The 27,963-nt window shown below is 43.2% G+C and overlaps 3 protein-coding genes across 8 annotated transcripts in view; 1 reads left to right on the top strand and 2 right to left on the bottom strand.

Moving 5' to 3' along the window:
* The window catches only part of ADK (adenosine kinase), a 629,414-nt gene extending 628,558 nt beyond the window's left edge, over window positions 1-856 (bottom strand). The window contains exon 1 of the mRNA XM_036735188.1: window positions 721-856. Within this exon, the coding sequence (XP_036591083.1) occupies window positions 721-785 (65 nt within the window). The 5' untranslated portion in view covers window positions 786-856. The remainder of the gene's footprint in view (window positions 1-720) is intronic.
* On the top strand, window positions 748-21,581 carry AP3M1 (adaptor related protein complex 3 subunit mu 1). Of its 4 annotated transcripts, none has more exons than XM_036735184.1 (10): window positions 1,247-1,349; window positions 8,409-8,467; window positions 8,999-9,274; window positions 9,975-10,146; window positions 15,041-15,178; window positions 15,874-15,959; window positions 16,390-16,523; window positions 17,349-17,556; window positions 18,852-18,996; window positions 19,508-21,581. In XM_036735184.1, exons 3-10 carry the CDS (start codon window positions 9,002-9,004, stop codon window positions 19,606-19,608), a joined length of 1,257 nt encoding a protein of 418 aa, XP_036591079.1. In that variant the 5' UTR covers window positions 1,247-1,349; window positions 8,409-8,467; window positions 8,999-9,001; the 3' UTR covers window positions 19,609-21,581. The 4 variants fall into 4 exon arrangements, with proteins under 4 accessions (XP_036591078.1, XP_036591079.1, XP_036591081.1 ...); XM_036735186.1 differs by having other exon boundaries at window positions 8,409-8,514; XM_036735183.1 differs by lacking the exon at window positions 8,409-8,467 and having other exon boundaries at window positions 748-1,349.
* Window positions 21,582-25,545: 3,964 nt separating this feature from the next.
* VCL (vinculin) overlaps window positions 25,546-27,963 on the bottom strand; it is a 113,604-nt gene continuing 111,186 nt past the window's right edge. For 2 of the 3 annotated variants that reach the window (XM_036734651.1, XM_036734649.1), the window contains one exon: window positions 25,546-27,911. In XM_036734651.1, the coding sequence (XP_036590546.1) occupies window positions 27,765-27,911 (147 nt within the window). In that variant the 3' untranslated portion in view covers window positions 25,546-27,764. The remainder of the gene's footprint in view (window positions 27,912-27,963) is intronic. The other variant, XM_036734650.1, reaches the window with a different exon arrangement.

Raw genomic sequence — 27,963 nt, 5'->3', positions numbered from 1 at the left:
CTCGCAAGCACATTCTAAGCCCACAAGTTTGCATGTTCCCAGTTTTGCCTCTTCCAAACTTTAGATAGAATGGGTGGGGAAGGGGATGCCGAGCACAGAAGGGGAGGGGGCGTCTAAAAAGTCTCTTCTCATTCATTTGTGTGACACGCACACACACACACACAGAGGCCTTGATTGGCTAGTTCTCAATAGTCGGAAACGCCCGTTTTTGGCTCCCAATCTCTCTGCCATCGCGTGGCAGCGAGAAGTCGATAAGCCTTAGGGTGCAAGCATTCCCTTTATTATCTAGGAGCTGATGAATATGTAACTTTTTTTTATGGGGAGCACGATTGCAGCAGAGACTAATGTTTAACTAGAGGGACCTGCGGCGCAGGTTCCAGCAGCTGAACTGAAATGGACTTGGTTCTGCTCGCTCCTCCCCAAAGGCACTCGAGAGCCGGCCGGGGTCTGCACACGCGCCGACCTAGCGGACGCCAGGACCGTCCGGTCACCCTTCGGCATCCTTTGCCCCCGGGACCCAGGACCAGCCCGTCTCGCGCTCCGCTCTGCCGCGCCCGGACTGAACGCAGCGCGGGGGCGCCCACGTGGGGCCGGGCCTAGCCCCCTCCCCTCGCACGGCCGCGCTGATTGGCTCCGAGCCGCCCGGGGCCTCGCGGGGCGGCCCCGCGGCCCGGCTCTTCCCGGCCCACGTGCAGCCCCTCCCCGCCCAGCGGCGCTCACCTCAGCGGCGGCTTTGCCTCCACCTTCGGCTTTTTAGCCTGCGGCTCCTCGTCTGCCGCTGCCATCTTCGCGCTCCCTCCCCTACTCTGGCGCCCCTAGCCACAGAAGCGCCCCTCCCCCGCCCTAAGCCACGCCCAAGCCACGCCCCCTTCCTCCCTCCTCCCCCGGCCTTCCAGAGGGCCGGCCCCGGGTGCCCTCGCTCCCAGCTAGGCACGAGCGTGAGCCCCTCCCTTCCCAGCCCCGCGAGCTCGCCCCGCCCCTGGGTCAGGGGGCCTCCCCGGCCTTCTTCGCTCCGCCCCCCAAGCCGGGCCTTGGCGAGACAGGGGCAGGAATATGCAGGTGGGCAGCCCCGGGTGCCTGAAGGCAGGGAGCCACCCGTCCACCGGCCCCTAAGCCTCTGCCTCGGGATGGAGCGCGCCCTAGGCCCTCCGAGACCTTTGCTCTGCTCAAGCATCCCGTCCAGAAGGCGGTCGGAGCGCGGCGGCAGCGAAGCCCTCCCTCAGGCAGTGAGCAAGACACCCGGGCGGTGAGGTCCCCGCCGCCCTCGCCGCCGCCGCCGCAGCCTCTGAGCCGGCGGCCTCCTTCCGGAACGGGTCCGGGCCTGAGTTCGGGCCGCCCGGCTCCTCGGGGTAAGTGAGGCGGGCAGTCCGGGCGGCTGCAGGGGCCGGGGTCACGTAGAGGGGGCGCCTGGGGGGGTGGTCTCGGAGACGGGGGCGGTGCCCCTCCCGGCCACTCCCTCATTAGCGCCTCTGGGGAAGGGCGGGGCGGCTCCTGCGGGACCCAGCTTTGCGGGGAAGGGCCGTGCCCCGGGCAGGTGAGGGGAGAGGGTCTCGGAGAAAGGCAGCGGATGCGGTCCGCTCCTCCTGGCCAGCGCCGGGGCCTTGCCGGGCTCCAGCCCCTTGACGCGGCCTCCGGGCCCGCCCGGTCAGAGGACGTGTCCCAGCGACCTCTGTGCTTCAATAAACCAATCTACAAGCGCTTATTAAGCGCCAACTGTATGCCTGGGACACAAAAATGGTACAGATGAGAGGCGTGCAACGGGGGACCGTGATGATGACTGTTGCTATTATTATTCCCGCCACCATCATAGGGAGCCTCCTTACGGGACTTTAAAGCCCCACAACCCGGGGGGGGGGGGTAGGCACCGTTATAATCCTTACTTTACAGGTGAGGAAACGGGCAGGGTCGGGGACTTGCCCAGAGTCACTGGAGCATTTGAACTCAGGATCCCGGCCGGCGTTGTCTCCCCAGCGCCATCTCTCGGCTCAGCACCTAGGTGACAGCACTTGGAGGGGAGTGACCCCAAGGGAGTGGTAGTTTGGGGGCTTCAAGAGGAGCCCTCATGTGTGCTTTTCTTTGTATCCCTTGCCAGGATCCCATAACTTCTGGTCCAGTGAAGGGCTCCTTGCCCTAGCAGGCCCCCCCAAAATAATGTAAAATCCCCACATACACATTACATTTTTTCAATATTTTACAGTTAGTTTCAAAAGCGGCACTTTAATTATCATGAAGGTTAGCTGGCACTGGAGCACACTTGTTCAGCATCATACAAATACCCCTAGGATTGCACTATATTGAACTACACTTGAAAGCAGGTTCCCGAACAAAGTAAGCCTTTGATAAATGCTTGACCGAAGGACAGGATAGTTGATTTGTCATGCCTTTGACAATAGCAGTGGCAGTGTGGATTGGATTATTGTTCTCCTAGGAACAGCCTTTTGGAAAGGAGGGTGGAAAGGGTTTCAGCAGGATGGATGCCAGCTCTAAGAAGGACTGGAGTTCTTGGAGGGTGGCTCGGTGAGATATGAATCGTGACCTGGCAGGATAGAGTCTAGACTCCAAGCAGAGCAGCCGAGCCCCAGGAGAGGGTGCCAGAACTGAGGGGGGTCAGAGGAGCAGAGGAATGGAGTGTCTCTGCTCTTAATGGGGAGAATGAGGGCAGCCCCTAGGGGAGTTGGCCAGATGCCCTTACAGGTGAGCTTTCTTTGGATGCTTGGATGGATGTGAAGCCCCGAACTATTGCAATAGTGGCCTTCAGATCTCCCCTTCTCCTTCCCAGGACCTAAAATAGGACTGCTGGAACTCATTCTTCTCAGAAATCTGCCTATGAAGTCCAAAGTTCAGTCTCTTCCACATCAAAGGCCCCCCAGGATGGACCACACACACCCCCAAAGGCACCTGCCCGCTTAAAATATTGTACCTTTGTTCAGGGTATTCCTAGTACTTAGAAAGTTTTCTTTTAAAAGCCTTTCCATAAAAAATGCTTTGTTCTCAAACATTACACAAAATTATTATGTAATTATGTATTTGTTACAACAATTCGGCTAGCAGCTATTGTGGGGGTGAAAGCAACACAAGCCCAACAAGAAGGACACTGCCAGCACAGGTTCTTTTGATCTGCTTTACTAAGGCAAGTAATGTTAAGGGGTTAACAGTCTTATTTCAGTCCAACACATAAATATCATTCACTTAGTTCAGGGGAAAAAGCCAGCACCCTGAATTTCAGAGCAAATACAAACAAATTACAAACATTCATTATAAAAAGACCAAATACAATTCATAGTTACCAAGAAACCATCAACATCTGGGTTTACTAGCTGGGAGGCTCTTACAGCTGCTGCCCAGAGTCCCACCAACACTCCTCCAGGAGTAAGATCCTCAAGCAAATAGCTCTGTCCTCTCTTTTTATAGTCTTTGGATGTCATCAAACTGAGTGACCAGAACTTAGGCACCTACTGGTCTTAGCAACTCCCCTTAGGACCCTAAGGGCTTCACACCCACATAGGCTTGGCACCTAGTAATTAGGGGTTTGGGGCTTTGCACCTAGTAAGGTTCAATCAAAGACAATTTAGCCTTCTAAACCAGTAAAAAAGTCCCACCTTAGCCACCAATGCAGTATTATGACATGGTGTTTTACAAAATATCTTTGTGTATTTTCACTTCTATAAAGAAGTAGAAGTATTATTATGCCCATTTTACAAATGAGGAAACTGAGGCTTGGACAAGTTAAGTGAGTGCCAAAGGTAGGATATGGACCCTGGTTTCTCCTACATCTGAGTTCAGCATTCTTTCTACTGTACTATATTACCTATTCTAGATGTCTGTTACTATTTTATCTCCTTGATTGTAAACTCCTTGAAGCCCAAGCTTTGTCTTTATTGAAACTTTACATCTTCACTACTGTGTACATAGTGCTCTGCACTCAAGTGCTTAAAATGCTGGGTTTTTTTGTAGTTTGAGGCAGGACATGCTAGGTGTCCTGTAAGCCGTGTGAATGAACCCCATTAAGTGATTTCAGAGGGAGCCTTTAAAGTATGGGTAGGATTTTAACAAGGGTAGGGTCTAATCTTGGGTGGAGAGAGGGGAAAGCATAAGGTTGTGCCAGTAGCCCTGTTTGGAGAAGTGATCAGAGGAGAAATAGGAAAGGCAAGATCACAAGAATGCTGTATGTTAGAAGACACTTTTTAGAAGATTTTCCAATATAATTCCTACTGAAGAATGTATAAAAACCTAGACACTAATAAGTGTCAAAAATAAAATTTAAACCCGTCTTCCAGATCTAGTGTTTTTATGTACTGCCCCACACTGCATTGGGCATTGAGAAGTCATTGCAGTGATGTTTTCATAGCTGTGTAGGGAGATGGGAGGTTTGGAGACTATTTGGGAGGCTAATGTCTTGAACTTAAAAATGGCAGCAGATGGAATAGAAAAGAGCTAAGTGACAGTGCAAGAGGAATTTTTAAAATCTTTTTATTGATGCTCTATTTTAATAGAATAAAGAGAGAGGCACAAAAAGAAATACATACACCTAAAAACTGTTAAACTAAACAATGCAAAAAAAGCAATTATACGTCTTTATAATTCTCCATCTGTGAAAAGAAAGGAAGGCTTTAACAAACAGTATCAGCATTGTCCCTTGTGGCTAACTTGAGTTTTGTTGCCATTTTTTCATTCATACAGTTATAGTCAATGCATATTATTTCTTTGGGTGTGCTTTTTCTAAACTCTTATTTGTTTGAATCGTCTTAAAGACCTCCATATTCTTCATATTTATCTCATGCAGCACAATGATGTATCATGTCATCTCCACAAGGTTATTGTACAGTTTCTAATTTATGTGTCCACTAGTTGATTTTTCCCCCCTAGGATCTGGGTGACTTGTCCTAGATCTTAAAGTTAGTAACGGGCAGACTCCAAGTTCAGCATTATTTCCAAGGATAAAAATTGCAAGTATTCCATCAAGTTCATGTAACTTATAAACTATTATCGGAAACTGTTCATGAAAATTGGCTAAAATTGGTTTTTAAACTCTAAAACACCATACATGTGAGCTCCTATTTGTGATACTGTAAAATATATGACAGAACTTTGGAAAGTTAAGCCCCTGGGAGAACATGTGAAAAAAGAAATCAGTAGAGAGATTTGGCGAAATCAGATGAGTTGATAGTCTGAACATTTTCCCCTTTTGGAATGGGATATTCACTATCACCAGCGAGAGATAACTGCCTGGAAGAATGAGTGGAAAACCTAAATTTCAACTTTATAGACAGTTGAGGCTTGGGAGCTGCTGTTTCCATTAAGTGATAATACCTTTAGTACTTCAAGAATCTTATTTCTGTGATGTGTTTACTCCCATTTACCAACATAGATTGTAAGCCCTTACCCCTTACTATATCATCTTCATGAGTTTCTATAGCTGAAAAAATTCATGACCTACCAATCTTCTAGAGGTGATCCACTCCAGACTTAGCTAGGTTCATCTTCACATGGACATATAGCACATTGTTGGGCCCCAAACCTTTCCAGCCTGGTAGGACCTGCCAAAGCTTGTGCTTTATTACCATAGCCCTCAAGAGTCCAAGTTTACCTCTTCACCATGACAAGGGATCAGGGTAGGCTTTGAGGAGCCTAGCTCTCCACAGAATATTACATTGGTTATGTAGACCAGAAGAAAAATCAGCTGAGTGAAAAATAACCAGTTACCATAGATACTCTTCACTGTGGCCATTTTACTTTAACATGTATGACAATCTGTGTTACAGTTGTTCAGGTGGTTTTGAACATAACCTCTGGTGTTCTATTAGGCTTTTTATACATTCTCCATTTTATATTTGCAAAATCTGACATGGGGTATCTGCTTAACCACTCAACATAAACCAAACAATGGTCTTCAAATGAATCCATGCTTCTTTTACCACAGTGCACTAAAGAAACTCTGGAGTTTCTCAATTTAGGGTCAGAGCTCTATCATCTCTCTCTTAGTTTAATTTTGTAGTCAAAGAATTCCATCCTGGAAAATCTTCCTAACATAAAAGCTGTTTTTACTGGCAGTTATTCAGGGTCTCTGCAGAGTACAATACAGCCAAATAGTCCAGATTTATCACTGTTATCTTTAGTACTAAGTTTAAAGCATCATTCTTACGCTTCTCAGCTGTTTAGTATAAAAGCCAAATTTGAACTTCTTTGACCCTCAGGAGGGTTTATTTTTTTTCCAGACACATTAGGACCAAGAAAGCTTAGGCATGCTTCAATATTCAACATGGTGGTGTTCTTTCCTTTAGGACAGAGGTTCTTAACCAGGCTCTGTTGACCTCCAGATGGTCCAGTGATAGATTTCAGGAAGTCCATGAATATGGATGGAAAAGAAAAACATATTTCTTTATTTTCATTAACCTACAATTGAAATTCAGCTTTCCCTTCAATTAAAAAAAACTCATTCTGAGAAGAATTGCATAGGTGTCACCAGATTGCCAAAGGGGGTCCATGATATGGAGAAGGTTTAAGAATCTTTGCTCTGGGATCACTCATTGCATGGGTGCTAGTGGAACACAAGTTCTCTATCAGCCTTTCCTTTCTCTCACTACCTGCCTAGTGCATATCCTCTTCTAGTCATATGTCTCTTTAATGTCTTTTATGCTGCTTCTTATGTACGTTTCTTCATTGCTAGTATGCCACAGCCCTTTTACACCCACTTCTCCATTGCATCTCTGAGTGAACCATAATTTTGATTCTTCCTATACTATATCCCATGCTTTGTAGTCATATAACATCACTTGAATGTTGGTGTTTGATCAGGTTGTAACATATACAAGTACTATAAAAGTGTGGGAAACAATAATAATAACAAACCAAGCAATAAAAAATTCTAAGTTACAGCCAACTTGGCCCCAAGATGAGAACCTACTTCTGTCTGCCTTGGGGGAGACGGGAGTAAATTTGTCTAAGGAACACTCCATACAGTGTTAGACTTGGCTGATTTAATGATTAGTTTTGCTGTGCTGTTTGAATTTCTCTTTCTATTCTTTGTTATAAGAGGTGGCTCCAGAGCAGAGGGGAGGGTGCGGAACAGATTGGGAAATGTGGCTGATTTAAGAACAAAAGGTGCCAGTTGACCATCTTTTGTTCTTATTATCTTGAGCAGTACTTTTAATGACTCCAGGTTCCCAAAGACAGTCGGGTCTCCTCTCTTCCTCTCTAAGGCCAAGTTCATTCTCCATTTGAATTATTCAAGAGATAGACAGATAGATAGATGAACAGACAGACTAGTTTATTTAGGCTTTATTTGTGCTGTCTATAGTGTCATAGTCAAACAAGAGACATTCTTCCGGGCAGCTCGGTGGTGCAGTGAGTAGACCTGGAGTCAGGAGGACCTGAGTTCAAATGCGGCCTCAGACATTTGACACATGTGCTAGCTGTGTGACCTTGGGCAAGTCACTTAATCCCAATTGCCCTGCCTTCCCCCCTCAAAATAAAAAAAAAAATTTTTTTTTAAAGAGACATTCTTCATCCACTTGATTTTTTCTGGTAGATCATCTAGCTATGCTAGATGCTCATTTTGAGTGATTATGATTTAATTTAAAATCCTCTGCATTTTTCTATGTCTTCATTCCATCTACCCAGTATAATCTGCTATAAGGAATATGTAGTGGGCCTCACCTTCTATAGAGCATCTCTCTTCCACTTGGACTCTGCTGGCAAATCCTATTTGCAAGCTCACGTATCTGTTTTATGCCTGGCTTGATATTTATAATCAATGAATTGTCAAAGTTATCTCATATGACATCTTTCAAGGAATCTTGTATGGTTTTAAAATATGCACGGGATAAATTACTTGGGGCCTCAGTTTTTTTATCTATGAAATGAGAAATTTGGACCAGGGGCCTTCCAAAGTCCTTTCCAGCTTGATGGTTGTGTGATTTAGCATGTGTTGCATCAAATGATTTTATAAAATTTATCATTCCAATGTATCTTTCATCAAGAATATTTGTTTTAAAGAAACAAAAAGTAGTAATCTTCAGCCAAGGTTTCCAAAAGATTTTCCAAAAAATAAAAACAAAATATAAACCATGAATCCTTTATTCTTGATAGAAACTCTTTGACTAATGAGTTTCTGCATTAAGCCCATGTATTCTAGAGCCACACCCAAACAGAAGTATAAGACTGTATCTGAAAGCAAGTCTGAGAGACAAACCCTCTGATTGGATCAAGAAGAAAATTTTAGCAGGTAGCTGATGTTAATCTCTTCCATTCTGCAGACTCTGAAGCCATTTTACCTACTATTCTTAAAGACTAAGCCCTCTAAACTATTCGTTGCAATTATACTTATGTATTAACATCCCATGGTCACCAAAACTGTGATTTTTATCGTACTGTTGAGTGTTATTTGATAACTATTCAAAATATTCTAGGCAATATCGTTCAAGAGGAATCACTGCAAAGTGAATAGAAATGGTCCTAGAGTCAGAAGGTTCGTGTTCTACCTCTGAAATATACTGTCTGTGTGACTGACCTTGGGTAAGCTGTTTTAATGTCTTAATGTCTCCAGAAAACTCTGAAGACTAAGATGCAGAACAGTTGCCAACCTTCATTGGTAGAAGATATTTTCATGGGGAGTTCCCTCTTGCAATGAAATCATGAATAGGGATCAACAAAAACAAAGTAGTATTGTTTAAACACTACAAAATTTATGTGAATAGTTTTATTCTACATATTGAGGCCTCTGGGCTAAGCTAGATCCATAATGTTCCTCCCAGTGTTAATTTTTTGTGATTTAACATTCAGTAGTGCTCTACTAAATGATCAGACTGTTGGCCCATTCCTAAGACCCTCCTGAGACCCCTGCATGATATTTCAGGTGGTTTCCTAGGTAGATAATTTCACATAAAATAACTAGAAAAGATAAGGGTCTATAATAATGGCATTTTTCAACTACAAAAAAGAAAGTAAACCCTTAGTAAATATTAGTTGATGAGAAGAGTTTTAAACCTTCTTCCTCCAGAACATGATCCACAGTCTGTTTCTCATCAACTGTTCCGGGGACATCTTCCTGGAAAAACATTGGAAGAGTGTCGTGAGCCAGTCTGTCTGTGACTATTTCTTTGAAGCCCAGGAAAAAGCTGCTGATGTTGAGAATGTGCCACCTGTCATCTCAACACCTCACCACTACCTCATCAGCATCTATAGGGACAAACTCTTCTTTGTGTCCGTCATACAAACAGAGGTGCCACCGCTCTTCGTCATTGAGTTTCTGCATCGAGTCGCAGACACTTTTCAGGTTGGTTATTTATCATTTATGTCTTAAATTGATTTAGTAAAGATTTTACAGACACAGGATAGAAAGACACCTAAGTGTTGATAATGTTCTTAAGTTGTTAAGCCTCTGCTCTAAAGTCTTGTTTAACCTTTATACCTTCTGTTAGAGGCTTAGTGAGTAGTAAACCCACAAAGATTTGAGTTCCATCCCAGTCACTTAACCTTTCCATGATTTAGGCCACTATCTAAAGCTCTTAAGTTGGCAGAGAAGATGCCAACCTGCACTGGTAGACAGGGTCCTCACCAAGAGTTCCATGCACCAATGGAATCACAGGTCAAGGCCTCATCCCTCTTGTCTATTAAAGAGTACTGCAAATAAGGCTGCTCACACATGTGCTTTTTAATGCCCTCTCCCCCTGCCCTCCCCAAACCCCCCCCAACATAATCATTGTTTATATGCAAGACTTGGCTCATGTATAAAGTGTTATTTCGTAAATTGGTGAGATTTAATGGAAATTAGTTGTCTTAACTCTTCTGAAAAGTACTACCAAGATGTTACTAGTGATGAGAACAATACGTAGAATCATAACTAAACGTGTTTCTTATGTTTTGTACTTTATTGCAGCCCTTAGATAGGGATTTCTGTTCATTCAAGTAAGTTTGTCTATCACAAATAAAATGAATTCACTTTCCTTCATACATTATTATATACATTTTGTTAGGACTACTTTGGGGAGTGTTCAGAAGCTGCAATTAAGGATAATGTGGTCATAGTATATGAGCTCTTGGAAGAAATGTTGGACAACGGATTTCCTCTGGCAACTGAATCTAACATCTTAAAAGAACTGATTAAACCACCCACAATTCTGCGCTCGGTTGTCAATTCTATTACAGGTATGGTCAAGTGTTCTACTGAAAGCTATAAAATGAAAATACTGTTTTATAAAGAAACATACGGGGCAGCTAGGTGGCACTGTGAGTAGAGCACCAGCCTTGGAGTCAGGAGGACCTGAGGACCTCAGACACTTGACACACACTTGCTAGCTGTGTGACCTTGGCCAAGTCACTTAACCCCAATTGCCCTGCCTTCCCCCCCTAAAAAAAATACAACATTATTAAAGCTAAACAGATTTTGACCACGGGTCCAGTATATGCAGCAGCATATGTAGATACTTTTTAAGGGACAGTGGTTAACAGTAGTGCTGTATTGATTGAACAAATAGTTCAGCATCCAAACAGTCTGTGTATGTGAGGAGCTTACTCTCCAACCAACCAAATATTTTTGTTGTTTCTTTATAAAAGTTTTTGAAATGTCAGATGTTATCGATTCTAGTCTCCTCCAATATCACAACACTGTTACTGTTTGCACTCTATTACTGTCCTCAGACAAGGATTTGTGTTCATTAAATTCATCCACCAAAAGCAAAGTATACGCTGCTATATACATTACATTTATCAGGGCTCCTTTGGGGAGACTTCAGAGGCTGCATTTGAGGATAATGTGGGTCATAGTATGTGACTTCTTAGAAGAAATGTCATATAATGCATTTCCACTGAGGTAGCACAGAGGTTAGAGATCTGCGCCTGGGAGTCAGGAAGACGGACCTGAGTCCAAATCTGCCCTATGTAACTCACTTAACCTCTGTCTGCCTCAGTTTCTTGGGAATATTTTCAGAAAAGGGTTTTGAAACTGAGATACCTCTACAAGGATTTCATAAAGCAGCATATCATATATGCTACACAACTATGAAAGTCCTTTTTTTAAAAAGTATTCTTGGCACCCTTGGTACCCTGAGCTAAAATTATTGTTATTTTCAAAAATCTGGGCCTGATCAGTCAGCAGATATTTATTAATGACCCGCTATATGCAAGGCACTGTATTTGGGTCAACAAAGAAGTTTAAGGTGTGATCTCTTACCTAGAGGAGTTTAACATCTAATAGGCAAGACATAATAAACATGTTAGAATTAATTAGCAAAACAAACGCATTTTTTTTAGAATACAATAGAATGGATAAATGAATTGAAAAAAGCCTTTATTATTGTTAAGCCTTAACATAGTACTTGAATACATACACATGTCCATATGTATATGCATATGTATGTAATATAAATCAAAACAAATACATCAACACAGATACAAAAAGGAGCTTATATGCTGCTAACATAAAAATAGAAATGTCTCCAGTTGTTCTCTCTGTGTCTCATTTTTACTACATGACCAACCTACCTCCTTTTCCTAGAGTAATATCACTTGTTAACTTTGAGCATATGTATTGATTAGTAAATTCCATAGCCAGCTTAACACCCACAGTGGATATTTCCATTGCCCTTTCGATTATCTATAATGTTAATTATTCTAGGATTGTGGTGTTCGTTTTTATAGCATCACTGATTGGCACTAAAGGTGTAAAGGTGTACCTTTGTAGTGTGGGCAGCTAGATGGCACAGTGGATAGTCAAGAAGACTGTCTTTGTGCGTTCAAATGTGGCCTCAGACTCTTACTAGCTGTGTGACCCTGGGCAAGTCACTTAACCCCGTTTGCCTCAATTTCCTCATCAGTAAAATGAGCTGGAGAAGGAAATGGTGAACCACTCTGGTATCTCTGCCAAGAAAACCCAAATTCAAATCACAAAGTGTCAGATACAGCTGAAATGACTGAACAACAAACAACTTGGTAGTACAGTTTGGGAATCATTGAAAGCTACACGTGTGTGTGTGTGTGTAAACTATCCCAGATGTAATCCAGCACCATTTCTTCCTCTATCCTAGGCCTAGTTCATTATCCGTCTGTAGTACTTATCTCAGATACATGTATTGATAAACTAACTTAATAGGCTGTGTCCAGTTGCATGTCACAGTTTGAACAGCATGAGTTTTTATCTTTGTTTCTCCAGTGTAGATTCTTAGTTCACAGTGTAAATACTATAATGTCATTGGCAAATAGGAGCATTTGGAGACCCTCACTACCAGAAGGAACGTAGGATCTTCCACGACCTTGGGGAATACTGTTGTCTCACTTCCTTGTCTAGCACCACCCATGAGCTCTGTATTCAGAGGAGGGCTGAACAAAACTGGCACTGTGATCATGATAGAGTCTGTGATAATGTGAATATTCCCATAAGATAGACCTTGTCTGAGGAGAACCTTCTTCACAGCGGCAGTTTGCTCTTTTGGGTCAAATTCTTTTTTAAAATCAATTACAGAACAACATCTTAGAATTTATACTTATCATCGTGTGACTTTGGAGACTTAGTGATTCTCTATAGGTAATGGCCTTTAAAAACCTGTCCCTTCTCTACTGTGTTTTACTCCTCATGATGCACAGAAGCATACATGTTAGTAATCTGGTACGTTAACGTGTACAAATTAAGCACAATTTTTTAAAAAGTGTGAACCAAGTAGTATAAAATACCTCTGGCATTAATTGAAGGGGAAAAGCACACATTAATAAATGCTTTTGTTCCAGTGTTTCAAGGATCTGTAATTTTGTGTTGTATACTCCTACCAATTTAGATCATAATCTCTTTACAATTCAGTAAATACTATTCTGGAGTTGCTGAGGACAAAAAAATCCCCATATCATCCTGCGTCTAAGTGGAGGATGAGCTTCTCTGGACTTACCTGGGCTGGTCTTCAGACAATAAACATAGTCTGTCACCAAGTTCACATTTGGAGTCTTTCCACCTTGGCAAGACCCTTTCCGAGTTTGTGATATCCTGACACTTCCTTGGAGAACCCAGCATCCCCTTCAGATCGTGCTGTGTGCCACATGACATATACAAAGCTACTCTTCTCAAAGTTAGGGTTCGTCTAAGAATGTAATAAATAATGGCTCTTCTTCTTTCATATAAAGTTGTTGATCCCTGGCCAAATGCAGCATAGATCCACTGGAATTTTTTTTTTCAACTTAGAAACATTTCATGACCAGAGTAGTTTTCCGGCAGTAGTATGAAATAGTTTGGGGAGACTGAAGGCTGGTGATGAGTTAAGAAGCAAAAGCCTTGGTCTTGGTGTGAGGGGATGATAATGGCCTGAACAAGGGTGGGAGTAGAAGAGATGGAAAAAAAAGGAATAGATGTAAGAGATGCTAAGAGAGAATGCTGAAGGTCCTTGTTTAGCATGAGGCCAAGAGGAACTTCAGTAAGAAATTACAGATGATTACATATTGGTTCTTGGATGTCGCTTGTTTCTGTATGACTGAACATTAAGTAGTTCACACCTGGAGAGTGGGTATTCTGATATTTGGGCCTACATTGGCTATTACGCATTTCCTCTAGCTCGGCTGACTAGCGTTAGGCTGAATGTGAACTAACTAGCTCAATTAGCTTTAGTTACAATTTACAACTCCTGAATGCACACAGAAAATGGCCCTGATCAAGATCCTCTACAAATCACCACAGCTAAAAGAAAAGGAAAACACACCTCGGACTCCAGGCCATCTAGTGATTAAATGTCACGCTGCCAACGACAACACTTCAACCTATCAGGATTGTTGCTGTCGTTTAGTTGTTTCAGCCGTGTCAGGCTCTAATTGAATTCATTCGGGCTTTTCTTGGGAAAGATACTGGAGCAGTTTGCCATTTCCTTCTCCAGCTCATTTGACAGATGAGGAAACTGAGGTAAACAAGGTTAAGTGACCTGCCCAGGGTCACGCAGCTAGTTAAGTGTCTGAGGCCAGATTTGAACTCAGGAAGATGTCTTCCTGACTCCGGGTCTGGTGCTCTATCTACTGGACCACCTAGCTGCCGGATCAAAATTACTGAGGGCTGAGGCAGCTAGGTGGCGCGGTGATTAGAGCACCGGCCCTGGAGTCAGGAGGACCTGAGTTCAAATGCAACCTCGGACACTTGACACACTTTACTAGCTGTGTGACCTTGGGCAAGTCACTTAACCCCAATTGCCCTGCTTTCCCCCCTTCAAAAAAAAATTATCCAGGGCTTTAAAGGATTGCAAACAAGAGATAAAATGCAAATAGATTCATTTTACAAATGTAGAACTGAAGGCTGAGATTGACTTAGAATCATCGAATGCTAATGACTTTCAGAGACCTTCTATTTCAACTTCCATTTTGTAGGTGAGGAAACTAAGGCCAAGAAGCAAGCTGGTAAACTTAGTTGGGGGGGGGGGGGGGGCGGGGATTCTTCTCCAGGTGTCTTGATTCCTAGTCCTCCTTCTATTCCTTCTATTCCACCACTCTGCCTTTCTTGAAGGACAGCTATATCCTCACACTCGTGACTGGATTGCTTTTAAGGCAAGGTAGCAAAAGAATGTTACTCTTTTTTGACCTTGCCTGGGGCTCTGCCTGCCTGCATCCCTGTAGTATTGGCCTTAATACCAAAGAACCTAGTTATCACTTGATTCTCAGTGAAGACAATCTTTATAGAAAGTGCTGAAACAACCAGCCCCTTCTTCTGTCCATGGCAGTAGGCTGAAGTTTTGTTTAGCTCCTGGAATCAGGTTAGTGTACTGTTAACACTCAGGAAGCAGGAGATAAAGTAAAGGAATACAGCCTGGTTTGGCACAGGGAGGAGGACCATGTGTCCTGTTTTCTGTTCTCTCAAAACTTGATCATGCTACTGTGGAAGTTTCAACAATCATCTTGAAAACTGTCATTTCTTCCCCAGCTCATGAGGCCACACATGCATGATGAACACACACATACATATCCAAGAATTAAACACTAAAGTACATGTTCTATTAATAGTTTTTTTTGTGAACTAAGCTAGAGAAAGGTTTTTCTGAGGACCGTTCCAAGCAGGTATTTTTAATCTTCTCCCTATCCCCAGGCAGTAGTAATGTTGGGGACACACTCCCCACAGGACAACTTTCCAACATCCCATGGCGGCGTGCAGGTGTGAAATACACAAACAATGAGGCTTATTTTGATGTAATTGAAGAAATAGATGCAATTATAGACAAATCAGGTAAGTGCCTCTGAACTTATTTGGGGGGAGAATAAAGAAATTGATAAAAGTGGAATACAGAGTTGAGATGCCCCAGGCTATGTGGTAAAAGGCATTGACCCAATTTAAATAATTTTTTTGAAAAGCCATTCATATTTTGTTAGAATTCTGCTTTAATTTTAGTGAACCATAGTTAAAGACTATCAAGCACGTGTAATTGAGTGAGCCTTTTTAGTTTTAATATGACCCTTTCCTTCCCCCTTCTCCATAGTATTCCCTGACGTCTTTCTTCCACATTGCTCAGATCTTTTCAAAGGGCTATTTATTATGCCTTTGTACGTCATGACCATTAGCGTCATGAAGTGATAGAAGCATAACGCATTCTATTAGGAGACGGGTTGTGAAGATAATTTGTAACCCCTGTGTAGAACAGCCCTCCAAATTGTTTGATGGTGAAATAAAATGATAGGTATGATATTCCTCAGAAACATTAGCTTCCAAGACACGTTGGGAAAAGGCCACGGCATTCAGGAAGGTGAGGTCATGGAATGGATCTTCTTTTCATTGATCTGTTTATTGAGGTATGAAGCTTTCATCGAGCTTGACACCCAGAGGGTATCTTCAGTTTCTTTAGATACATAGATGTCCCCAGCACTGACCCAGATTCAAAGGATCTTAGCAAAACTGTGCTGTTTAGTCTCTTTCCCTTGCTTTAGGTTCCACAGTCTTTGCAGAAATTCAAGGCGTCATTGATGCTTGCATTAAACTCTCTGGAATGCCTGATCTCTCCCTCTCCTTCATGGTAAGTTTTATTTCTCCTTCTCCAAAGTCTTGTGTCCATGGCAGGCGGTCCTAATGCATCCAGAATGACCATGGGAAGTGATGAGAGTTGCTCCCAGGTCCTGGTCCTGGCAGCAGTAATTACAAATGTCGTCTTACTGAAACAATTCTGGAGCAGCTCCTCAGAAAGTGGTTCCTTGCCTGATTACTAGGCCTTCCTAAGGAAAAGATTCTGGGAATTATAGACATAGCTGAAGCTGGCCACTCAGCCCCAAAGGATTTTTTTAGTGTCTTTTTCACTATGTAATAATGATTTTGCTTTACTGCGTATTAAAGATGTTTAACATTTTGAATTACTTAAAACCACTTACTTTTTTCACTTCTCCCTAAGATGTGTCCTTGTACTTTCATCTATAAAAGTTAATGGATACAAATCTCTGTTTTTCTTGTAGAACCCAAGGCTTCTAGATGATGTCAGCTTCCACCCCTGTATTCGTTTCAAACGCTGGGAGTCAGAAAGAGTCCTGTCATTTATTCCTCCAGATGGAAACTTCCGACTCATTTCCTACCGTGTCAGCTCACAAAAGTATGTTGTTTTAACAAGGAGTATATGCATACTGATTTGCCTGGGTTGAACTCATTTTTGTTTCAGTCTGCTGGTTGATATTTTGTCTTAAAAGATTCCTTTAACCCATCCCTTTTGAGTAAGCAGGCAGCAAGACAAAAAAAAAAACCCAGAAAGGTGAGTTTTTATTGAGAGCAAAAGCAAGAGAAGATAGGCCTTTTTTAAAAGTCTGTAGCTGAGCATCAGCATTTCTAACTATACAGCAGGAAAAGAGAGATCATGGGGGTCTTCCCGCAGTCCTTTAGCATCCTTCCCCATTCTGTGGCCTAACAGAAATATGGAGGATTCCCAAAGTGTCCCCAAAGAACCTTTGGTGAACGGACTTCACAGTCTTTTTCTCTGTGCTGAGTTTGAGATGAAACATTTTGAGATAAGTTTTTTGCTAATTTGTTCATTCCTCCCCTGAAAGTAGCAGAAGAGAGCTGAGAAACACCAGGACAGAGCTTACTAGCAGGGCCTTGCCTGTTATACAAGGGGAGAACTTTTACCTTTAAAATTCTACAGGCTGACTGTGGAATCTCCATGTCTTTAAACTGGAGGGGTATGGGGTATGGGGCATGGGGAATGGGGGTGTGAATTGTCCCAGCTTGCTGGGCTTGCTTCTTTGCTCTTATCTCCCAGTATGGTAGCCAGCACTGCAATACCAGAGCAGCTGCCATTCTAACTATCCCATTTCGTAGATGAGGAAATTGAGGTCCTACAGTGGGTGGCAGAGGAGGGTCTCTTTTTGTGTGTGTTCATGTAACCATATAATCCCTCTTACCCTCACCCCTTTCCTGCCTCTAGTTTAGTGGCAATTCCAGTGTACGTGAAACATAACATCAGCTTTAAGGAGAACAGCTCTTGTGGCAGATTCGATATTACAATTGGACCAAAGCAGAACATGGGGAAAACCATTGAAGGCATCACAGTGACTGTTCACATGCCCAAAGTCGTACTGAACATGAACTTAACTCCTACACAAGGCAGCTACACATTTGATCCTGTCACTAAGGTAAGCCGCTTCTCTGTAATTCATAGCCAAGAGTGACTGGGCAATCAGTTGTTTGCTACGCACAGGGTCTTCTTCCAACCTAAATTTCTCATTCATTAATAGTGTGTAAGCTGAGAATGCCGCTGTCCACAAAAACTTCCAAGCAGGAAAAAAGGCGCTTGTCTGACTGGACTCTGGAGGACCTGAGGGGAATCCATGCTTTGTTTATTCTTTGGGGCATTGTTGCTTGAATTTGTGACCAATTTCAAAGTAGTTAATATCTACTAATCTGATCATGAGCTTATAACAAAAACTATTTACAGAAAGGAGGAAAAAGCTTGGTCATCATTAGCAAGATTCAACTTGAATTTTATTCCTTTATTACTTGATGAAAACTGACTTAGTAAATGCAAAGGACAATGTGACTGTGTCTTCTTTCAAGAGATTTCTTACAATTCCAGTTTTTCACTAAAAGAATCTCTGGCTACAACAGCCATCGTAGCTTAGAATTACAAATATGCCCAGTTCCTGAAAGCTATAAGGAAGCATATCATTCCTCCTTTAAGGCCAGAGTACATGTTGTGTCATGAGGCTGCTTGGCAGAAAGAGGAATTGGGGAGCCTGAGGTGCAGAGCAGAAGAAAGGGCAGAGGTCCAGCTGAACTTTATCAGGAAGCAGAGCTGGTCCTTAGACAGAATACCTGTACTTAATGCCATTTGATTCCCCAGATTTCCAGCTTTCACTAGATTAAAATAATGAATGCTAAAGCCACACTTTTAAGATGTAAAAATTCTGTGTAAATATAAGGTAGTATTCATTATGGTCTCTTTTTGTATCACTTTCCACAGAATATGCCTTTCTTCCCTTCTAAGATATATAGCTCCTTCTCATTGTATGAATGTGTTTTCAGTGAAGGGTTTTCATATGAGTAACAAGAAATATAAAAATGATTCACTGCCCCATGTTATTTATGAGGAGTCTGGTCCTTTTCAGTAGTTTAGTCATTGAGCTGCCAGACTTGAAGATAGGAGTGAGTTAGAAGGTCCTTAAAGATCACAGATGCCAATTTCCTCATTGTACAAATGAACCAATTAGCCCCCAGACCTTGGAACTTGCCAAGTCTTCTAGCTGCTTGTGACAAAGCCAGGTCTAGAATCCAGGTTTCCTGGGGTCCAGTCCAGTTTTCCATCCCCTGCATTGTACTTCAGGGAATAAGCATCCTTATATAGAGGAGGCTTCTAGCATTATTACTTTGACTTCGGAATATCTCTCACTGCTTCACTGAGGCTATTGCACTTTGGTTTTTATTTAATAAGGTGTTAACATGGGATGTTGGGAAGATTACTCCCCAGAAGCTCCCAAGTCTTAAAGGATTGGTGAATTTACAGTCTGGAGCCCCCAAACCAGAAGAAAACCCAAGCCTCAACATTCAGTTCAAGATTCAGCAACTTGCTATTTCAGGTGAGGATATTACATTTGATCGTCCTTTGTTTTGGGGAAGGTGAGAGGTGCTGAACTCAGTTCATGGTAGCTGAGATGGCTATCTCCAGAAAGTGTCACCATTCAATTTTCCTTTAAGTTAAACTATATACTGTAATTTTTCAGGTACCACTGATAAGTAGCCACACCCCTATTAGCAAAGCAGTTTTTCTTTGGACGCCTATGGCATTAATTGACCTGTCCGTGTTGCCCAAGCATCTAACCCTAACCCTAAATTCTGCCCATGTTGCTCAAGCACCTAAAAGCAGAATATGTAATAAGCAAATAATATACTCCTTGAAATCCTATCTACATTGTGAGTGAACAGCAGATGCCCAGTGGAGGCTGCATCATCTTTGTGGGGTGCAGTTTGTTTGGTTTAGCCTCCAAAACTACTATTTGGTATCTATTCTGTGCTGCACATTTATGCAGTGGGAACACTGGTGTGATAGTCACTTCCTGTCTTTCCCTTCCTTTCTTCCTCTTCACACAGGCTTGAAAGTAAATCGCCTTGACATGTATGGAGAGAAATATAAGCCATTTAAAGGAGTCAAATACATCACGAAAGCTGGAAAATTTCAAGTGAGGACATGAGAAGAGGCCATACATCCCACAAGATCAGTGTCTGTTTTCCAAGTGTCATTACAATCTGCTGCTTAGTGACTTAGGTTGCTGTTAGGTACCAAGTGGGTGGGAAATACTCATTATTTACAGCATTTGTGTAGAGCGCCTTCTCTTAAAAAAAAAAAAAGTAGCTTAGTGGTTGGAATAGATTTCTTAAACAGCTTTAAGCTAAGGAACTCTTTTCTAATGACTTAGCTTATTTTTAAACTTGTCATTAAGGAATGTTTCGGAGCCAACAAGCAAACAGCGCTTGTTTCCACGGCACAGAACGGTTGGAGGCTACACTCAGCAGAGCGCAGCCGGGCAGTCATCCTTGGACCTCTCTGTCCTCTGGCCCTGACCTTGGTGTGCTGGAGGCATGAGAATCCCAGGGCAGTAGCCAGACTCTGCTGTCACATGATAGCTGTAGCCAAATGTTGTCCTCACTGATCTTGAACGTCCCCAATCAGTCTCTTCCCTCCCCAAACAGTTTACAGCAGACTGCCTCTTCAAGTGTTTGCCTTACTCAGCTTTTCACTTGTGCCATTAAGCAAGCATGGTAGCAAAGGCCCTTCCCAGACAACCCTGGTGGGGAGCACGACCGCTTCATTTTCACAATACTGGGTTTTGTATTTTTATAAAGGAACTTTTTATGTAAAGCTCAGACTTTGATTTCCAGGGACCTTGCTGCAGTAAATGCCACCTGAATTATGGGCCACAGATTCAGCTCTTAGCACAGCAGAAATCATTTGTATTAAAGGGGACAAATGCTTTAGTGAGAATCCAAGGGAATATTACTTAAAGCAAGCACAAGATTTTGAGCTTCTGAGCAAACTAAGAACTAAAAACTAAATAGCAACAGAGAATTCAAATCGTAATGTCTGTCACTCTGCATATTTCCTAAGTCTTATCAGAACAGCCCTTTCGCCAGAGTTAACCTTGAATGCCTCATGTCCCACATCAGATTCTTTCCTGAAAATATGGGAATTGTTACGGAAAAAGTTACACTTCTTTATTCTGTTTATTTAGCATGTTTTGGTGAGATTGCAGTAACATATATAGGTTGATGTGGTCTCAGATTGCTAAAGGCCAAGTAGTTTTGTCCAATGAGGGTTTTAGAGACCCAACCATAGTGGCTTTGTTTCAGTAAATGTGAGGAAGAGCAAGTTTTGGGGGCTATGGTCTCCTTGCTTGTTTTTCACATGTTGCCAGTCAAACTGTATAATCAGGCCACACCTCACTTTGGATTCTTTCCTCTCTCAGCCCTGTTTCCTTACCCATCCGCCACAGTCTTACACCTTTTTAATAACAGTACTTTGTCAGTCAACATTTAGGGATGGGAGTTGACTCATGGAACTAACTCATACTATTCAGCAACACACAGCTATTTCCCCTTGTCTTCAGGGCCCTTTAGGGCAAGTATGTTCATATTACCAACCTGACTTTCAACCCAAAAGTAGATAGATAGAAAAGGGAATGGTACATAAATGCTAGTTCAAACTTAAGACATCTTTACGTTTCTTTTAAATTTCTAGGGTGATCACAGTACTGCCAAACCGTAATTATCTGCTTGCCGTGTCTAAGATTACCTCAATTCATTTGCCTCTTCAGGCTTTTCTGTCCAGTGATCCCTCTGCACTCTTTCTATCCCTTGGCAGAGTCCCATAATTGGACTCCTTTCTTCCATTGGAATTCTTCATTCCAACCAGTTTCCATCTTCTGTAACTTGGAACTAGGCATTTTTCTTCCTATGATGTCTCTTGCATAGAATCCCGTGGTATGCAAGCAGTTTCCTTGCTTCTAGAAGTTTCTTCTGCCAAGCTTTCCCCGGTGGATTCTTTTGCTTTATTCAGTTATTGTATTATTTGGTAGAATTAGAGAAAACTCTTCAGGTGGAGGATCTGATTCCTACGTATCTTGCCAGCACTGGCTGCACTATTAATAAAGAGATGAAAGCACCAAGATGACTGTGCAGACTGATTGCATTGATTGAATGTTCAGATGTGCGAGGCTTCAAGGCTAGCTCTGCTCTAAACACAATTACATTTCCCATTCACTTCAGAGGAGCTGTCAGACTGAACTGCACATCCCCTCCTGCCCAGTTCTCATTAGTCAATATCAGTTCTGGACATGTCAACAGCCATGCATGTGATCTCTCCTAAAAACAAGTGTCACCTTTCTGACCGCAGATATTTGAGTAGTGGAAGGTAATTAAAGCCACTCTTCCCACAAAACACAAAGCTCTGTTCAGAGCTTAATAATAGCACTTAGATTTCTAAAGCACATTGTTCAAACCAAGCCAAAAATATTCCATTTCCTGATATTTGGAAAGGAGTGTGTCCTGAGAACAGATCATGGGTTGGCTCTTCATAGCAACAGATTACAGTTAGCTTCCCAGAAAGCTTGGTTTGCTGTGTATGCCCCTGTGATGCTCTAGGGTAATTTGGACAGCTCTGCTTAGATGGTTACAGGCACCTGATTGGTTTAGCAAAGCAACTAAATCACACCTCCAGCCCAAAAAGTACAGAGTAAGAGTAAAGAAATCCTTTTTTTTTTTTTTTTTTTTTGGTTTTTGGCAGGGCAGTTGGGGTTAAGTGACTTGCCCAAGGTTAGACAGCTGGTATACGTGTCAAGTGTCTGAGGCTGGATTTAAACTCAGGTCCTCCTGACTCCAGGGCCAGTTTTCTACTCACTGCGCCACCTAGCTGCCCCCAAGAAATCCTTTCTACTTTCATTGAGCTGAGTTGGTACAGAATTAGAAATAAACGAAAGGTGCCTTCAAGATCCCCTAGTCCAACGCCTCATCCAGATGAGCTTCAGGCCCGGAGTTTAGAAAGGGCTAAATGGCAGGAGTCAGTATGGGAGGCAGAGAAGACAGAAACAAACTCACAGGAAGGTACCCTTCTCACTTCATCATCTGGAGCCTAACCTAGACTAGCCTTTCCAGGCACTCTTTTCAAAATTAGACTCATCGGTGGGAAAGGCACTCTGGTGAAAGTTGTGGAGTCCCAACTATTCTAAGGGGGAAGGGGGGGCGTTGTTGCTGCTGTTTTAGAAGGAACTGAGGATTCCTCAAAGAGTAGCCATGGCCTAAACACCCTAGAGGAAGCTGGAGGTCAGCCCTGTCAGCCCCAGGCAAGTCTGGAAAGCAATACACAATGTAGAGGCAAATTTGACCTCTTATGAAGTGCAGATTTGGTGGGATCAAACAGTACAGGAATATGGCTCTGGAGGCAGACTTTACTCAAAAGAGGCTAGGTTAAAAAGAGGTGGGAGGAGTGATGTATACCAAGACAGTGTACTGATGTGGGAGAAATTCTAGGAGCAGTAAAGTATGGCACAAGGCAGAGAAAATGGTCAATAGAGGGGGAAAAAAAGTAATTTTGTCATTGTGTATACCACAGGACACCTGGATAGCAAGGAAACAGAGGGGTTTGAGAAACAGATCACAAGCCTGGTGCAGGAGAGAGGAATGATGAAGAATTTCCATTATAAGGGCTGCCAACTTCTTAACTTGCATGAGAATTTCATCTTTCACAAAGTAGAGGGGCCAACTGTTCTAGATCTGATTCTCAGTACTTTTTGAGAAGACAGATATAGAGTAGATAATATAATTAAATGGATTCAAAACTTGTTGGAAGGCCAGACTCAAAAAGCAGCCATTGATGGCTCGGAGTCATGGCAGCAGATCTTCAGTGGAGCACCGCAGTGATTCATAGTGGATCCTGTGTTTTTAGCATTTTTCCCAACATGGATAAAGCCTTGGATGATGGTCCTCAAATGTGGCCCTTTGACTGAATCCAAACTTAACAGAACAAAACCCCCAATCTCCTTGCAATTGCTAGCTATAACTCCTCCATCTTATACTTGTGAAACTGACTTTTAGAAGGAGATCTGAGGCTTTAGTGAACTGAGTTCAACAGGGGTTTTCAGTATGGTGTGGCATCCAAGAAACAGTGCAGTCGTGGGTTTCTTTAATCAAGGAACAGCTAACAGGAATAAAGTGATGATTCCACTGGACTCAGCCCATCAGCTCTCAGCTGCAGCGCCCTGTTCATTTTTGGGGTGCTACATTTCAAAGACATTCCTCTCCAGGTTGCATTCCAGACTTCCCTTCCTATCCTACACCTCACTCCAGGCAAGGAATTCACCACATGTTATAAGTACCTGTGTTTCTTTGCCTCTCCCAGGACCTCCATTTAAGGAGGATGCCAGGCCAGCCATATCTCCTTCCCCAGGCTACGCTCATTTTCCTCTACCATGGCCTGGCACCATCTCCCTCTCCCGTCTTTTTATATGTTGTCTTCCCTCCTTAGAAGGCAAGCTCTGTGAGGGGAGGGACTTCTTTTTGTATCTGTATTTTCAGAGCTTAGCACCAGTGCCTGACACACAGTAACACATCAACTAATACTTGTTGACTTACTGACTGAATGACATACATAAGCATCCATTGTCCAGAGGAGGGCAGCCAAGACCATGAAGTGCCTTGAATAATAGAGCATAAGCTGAAGGAATCTGGTATATTTCATCTGAAGAAGAAAAGACAGGAAGGACCAAGAAAATATGACGACTTGTCTTAAAGTCACCTACAGATAAGGCAGGTCAGCCTAATTGAAGTAGCAGGCACCCTTAGAGATGGGTGGTACTGGTGCCAGATACATCAAACCACCACCACCACCACCACTTTGATCACCTCCCTTAGATCTTGGTGGAGACAGTACAGAACTCTTAGGACTTGGGAATACCACTTACCCTTGGACCCAAATGGAAACAGCCCAGAACTCTGAACCCCAGAGCCTCAGGATAGCAGTGTCCCCCCCCAAAACCACTAGCCCTGCTTCCCTGGCTCAACAAACTACCAATGGGCAGGTAGCCCTAGAGCCCCGGGAATGGCAGCAACCTCAAGATCACACATAGGTCCTGCTTTCAGCCCAGCCCCCACAGCCATTGACCTAGAAGCAAAACCTCTAGAAAAGGGACTAACTAGCCATCCCTATCAACTGCCAACTCCAAAGGCAAGACAAGAATGTGCCAGGCAGGTCAAACTGTCACAAGTTTCTTGACCACCTCCTCCCTCAGATCCTGATGGAGATGGTCTAGGACTGTGAACCCAATTGCTTTGGGTACAGTAGTGGTCCCCAGACCACCAGTGACTCCTCCATTTTGGAGGTCTTCTGGTAGGGGCCAGGTGATCACTTGTGGGGTATGTTAAAGTGGGAATCCCTTTCTGTTATGAGTTGGACCGTATGGCTGCTGAGTTCCCTTCCATCTCATGTAGATCTGGAGACCATGAGCATTTCTGGTTCGTGAAAAACAAGTGTCTAACACTGCAGTTTTGAAAGCCGATTCACATCTTATTTTTTCTTTCATTTGAATCTTATTAAAACCCTAGGCAAATAGTACGAATGCTACTATCCCTGTTTAACAAATAAAGTAGGTTCCGATTGACATTTGCCCAACTAATGCAGCTCACAAGGCAGAACTGAGGCTCCAAACCCAGGTGTTGCAGACTGACTTCAGAAATCTTTTACATGATACCTTTAACACAAATCCTTGTAAAAACTGAAGCAACAGAGCGTGGGATTTCAAACTTCCAGGACAGAAAACAGACTTCAGTAGACTGGCTTTATATTTTTCCCAGCTGATTTCCCCCTGCTGCCAATCTCCATCATTTCCACCTCTTCTAAACACTTCATGAGTCTGACAGACTCAAGAACTGTCCTTTATAATCAACCAGGCACTGTATTAAGTGTTTTTAGTTCAAAGCCTTGTTTGACATGCTTAGACATACTGTGATGAGGTATTAGAATTAAATAAATTCAAGTCCATCCTACAATATTAATACTTTACAGGTTACCTGAATATATTTCCCAAATGTCTTACCTAAAAATTACTACTGCTAAAATAATACACCATCTATTCAAACAGTTATTTATACAAATGCATTTTATTTTTAAGAGAACAAAAGAGGTGGCAGAAAATATTTGCATATAACAAATCCTAGTTTATAAACACAGTTATTTTAGTGGTAACATTTCTAACTGACATTCAGGGGATGTTTCTGAATCTGCTTCACCAAATCTGGAACACTGGTGGTGAGAAAACCACAACCGGCACAGTGTATTTGCAGCGTGGCTAGAACCCTGGAACTGAAATGGCAAACATGATTTCTCGTATTTTCTTTAAGCAATCTTTAATAAAACAAAAGGTGATCTTTGGCATAGATTCATTTTTAAAGGCATTAATATTGCATTTATATCACATAAGCAACTAAAGAAGTTATGGAATTGGACTAGATAAATGACTCGAGGTCCCAACTCTTAAGTTCTGTTATCAATCGATCAATCAATCAACATTTATTAAGCGCCTACTATGTGCCAGGCACTGTGCTAAGAGTACTAAGTACTCTTAGGACCTCAAGAACACTCATCATTCATTAAAAAGAAAAAAAGAGGAAGCCTAAAATGTACAGGACTAACTGAAGACAGATTTTACACATTCAACACTGGGATCCAACCCAAGTGAAGAAAACCAAGGACCTTCGGGTTAAAGCTCTCATTCAGTCCTTTTCACCATCAGATTTCCTCTCCTGTACCACGCAGGAGTTTCGAGTACTCAGCAGGGATCCCAAGAAACAGGTGACATGGGCAATGAATGAAATATTCCCCACTCAGCTCCTTTCTTCAGACCGCAGTGCAAGGTGGGAAGGTAGAAGAGGCTGACCCTTCATCTGAACACTCACTCTCGCTACATCCCCTGACCTGCACCGAAGGCACCTCTTGAAGACTCATTCCAGCTTTAATCATAGCAGTCATTTTTAGGTGTGAGAGACTCCCCTCAATAATTCACGGTCAGCCTCCTGTACTGCCAGACCAAAAAAATCTTAAGTCTGCTGGTTCAGCTCTCCTCAAGCTGGAGAGGCCCCAGCTCAGAGATGGCCTTTCTTTTGCACTAAACAACACTGGGGCAAAAAAGAACAATTGTCGGCCTGGGGCTGAGTTAGAAAAGAAGAATATTTCAAAGTTCAAGAAACAAAGAAGCACCTAAATGTCCTCCAAATCCATCAAGGAGGGAGAGAAATTAGTGGAGGGAATACAATCAGGCCAAGCACTCCAATGCAGCATTTCATTAAAGGCCTCAGCAAAGTCCTCTGGGGGTCAGTGACAAAGCATGCATTGCCCAGGTATGGCCCCACTGGACAACGCCCTGGCTGCTCTGCCCCCAAAACAGCAGAGACAAGAGCACCAGGACACACAGTGTTTGGGAGGGGAAACCCTACCCGAGCAAGTGGGCAGGCAGGCCAAGGCAAGAGGCAGGGCACCCCCCACCCCCACCCCCTTGAATGGCTCCAAGATCTTCCCTGGAATGGATGGGTCACTTTAGAGCATGATTCATACCATGACATGTTATTTCATGGTTTGCTTAGAAGAGAAAAAAGTCTTCAGGTTTGTGCTTTTGGAAACTAGCAAAGGAAAGGTGGGGGAAGAAGGTAGTGATGCTAAGGCCATCCGCCTCGGGTTACTGCAGGGGCCCAGGTTTGCCTTCCCCCGCAGAGCAAGGCCACCTTTAGAAGGGCTTGGTGACCCTGCAGAAGGCAGGACAAGAGCACCAGCTTTAGGGCTGAATATGGTCACCAGCAGTCTACAGAGCAGCAAACACATTATCTGAGGCAGAGGGACTGCCTTCTTGGGAGCAGCCTGGTAAGCCTCCCAGGCTCAGAGGGGGAGCATGTGAGTGAGGTACGGGGGTAGGAGGCAATTAAAGAAGGTTCCTATCCAGAGGCTATCCAGGCGGGGTGCAAGGGTAGTGTTCCTTACATGAATTCTGAGCTTATGTAATTAGTCCTAGACCAGTTATAGGGAGAAGAGTACATGAGGCTGTTTGAGAATAAAATACAGACTTTTCTAGGGAGAGACATTACATACAGTCCCCCAAAGCAAAGGAGAATATAAACATTTTCTAATATGGAAAGACCAAATGTGGGGGTTTCTGTAGGAAACAGGCTGGGGAATGACCCTCACCCCTGCGCCCGCAGCAGCCAGGGCCTTGGGCCACAGTTGTTGCTGCTTAGAAAAGAGTCTCTGAGCCAGGCATGGGAGTACTGGGGTGTGGGGGAGAGTCGGGTGGAGTGATGGCTGCCCTCGGAGCTACTGGTACCAGGGAGTTTTTCGAACCCAACGCAAAGTGAAACCAGCATCTGTTCGAATCTTAATTGAAGCTGCTTCCGCTTCTCTGACAGTCTCCTTTACAGACTGCATCAGGTTCTGGGCATTGTGAACCAGCATTTCTGTGGCCTAAAAGAAAAAAGACATTTCTCTTTAGTCTAGGAATACCCCAAGAGACACC

This window comes from Trichosurus vulpecula, chromosome 8 (genome assembly GCF_011100635.1).
Source record: "Trichosurus vulpecula isolate mTriVul1 chromosome 8, mTriVul1.pri, whole genome shotgun sequence".
In the NCBI taxonomy this organism is placed as follows: domain Eukaryota; kingdom Metazoa; phylum Chordata; class Mammalia; order Diprotodontia; family Phalangeridae; genus Trichosurus; species Trichosurus vulpecula.
This window is presented reverse-complemented; position numbering and strand designations above follow the sequence as displayed.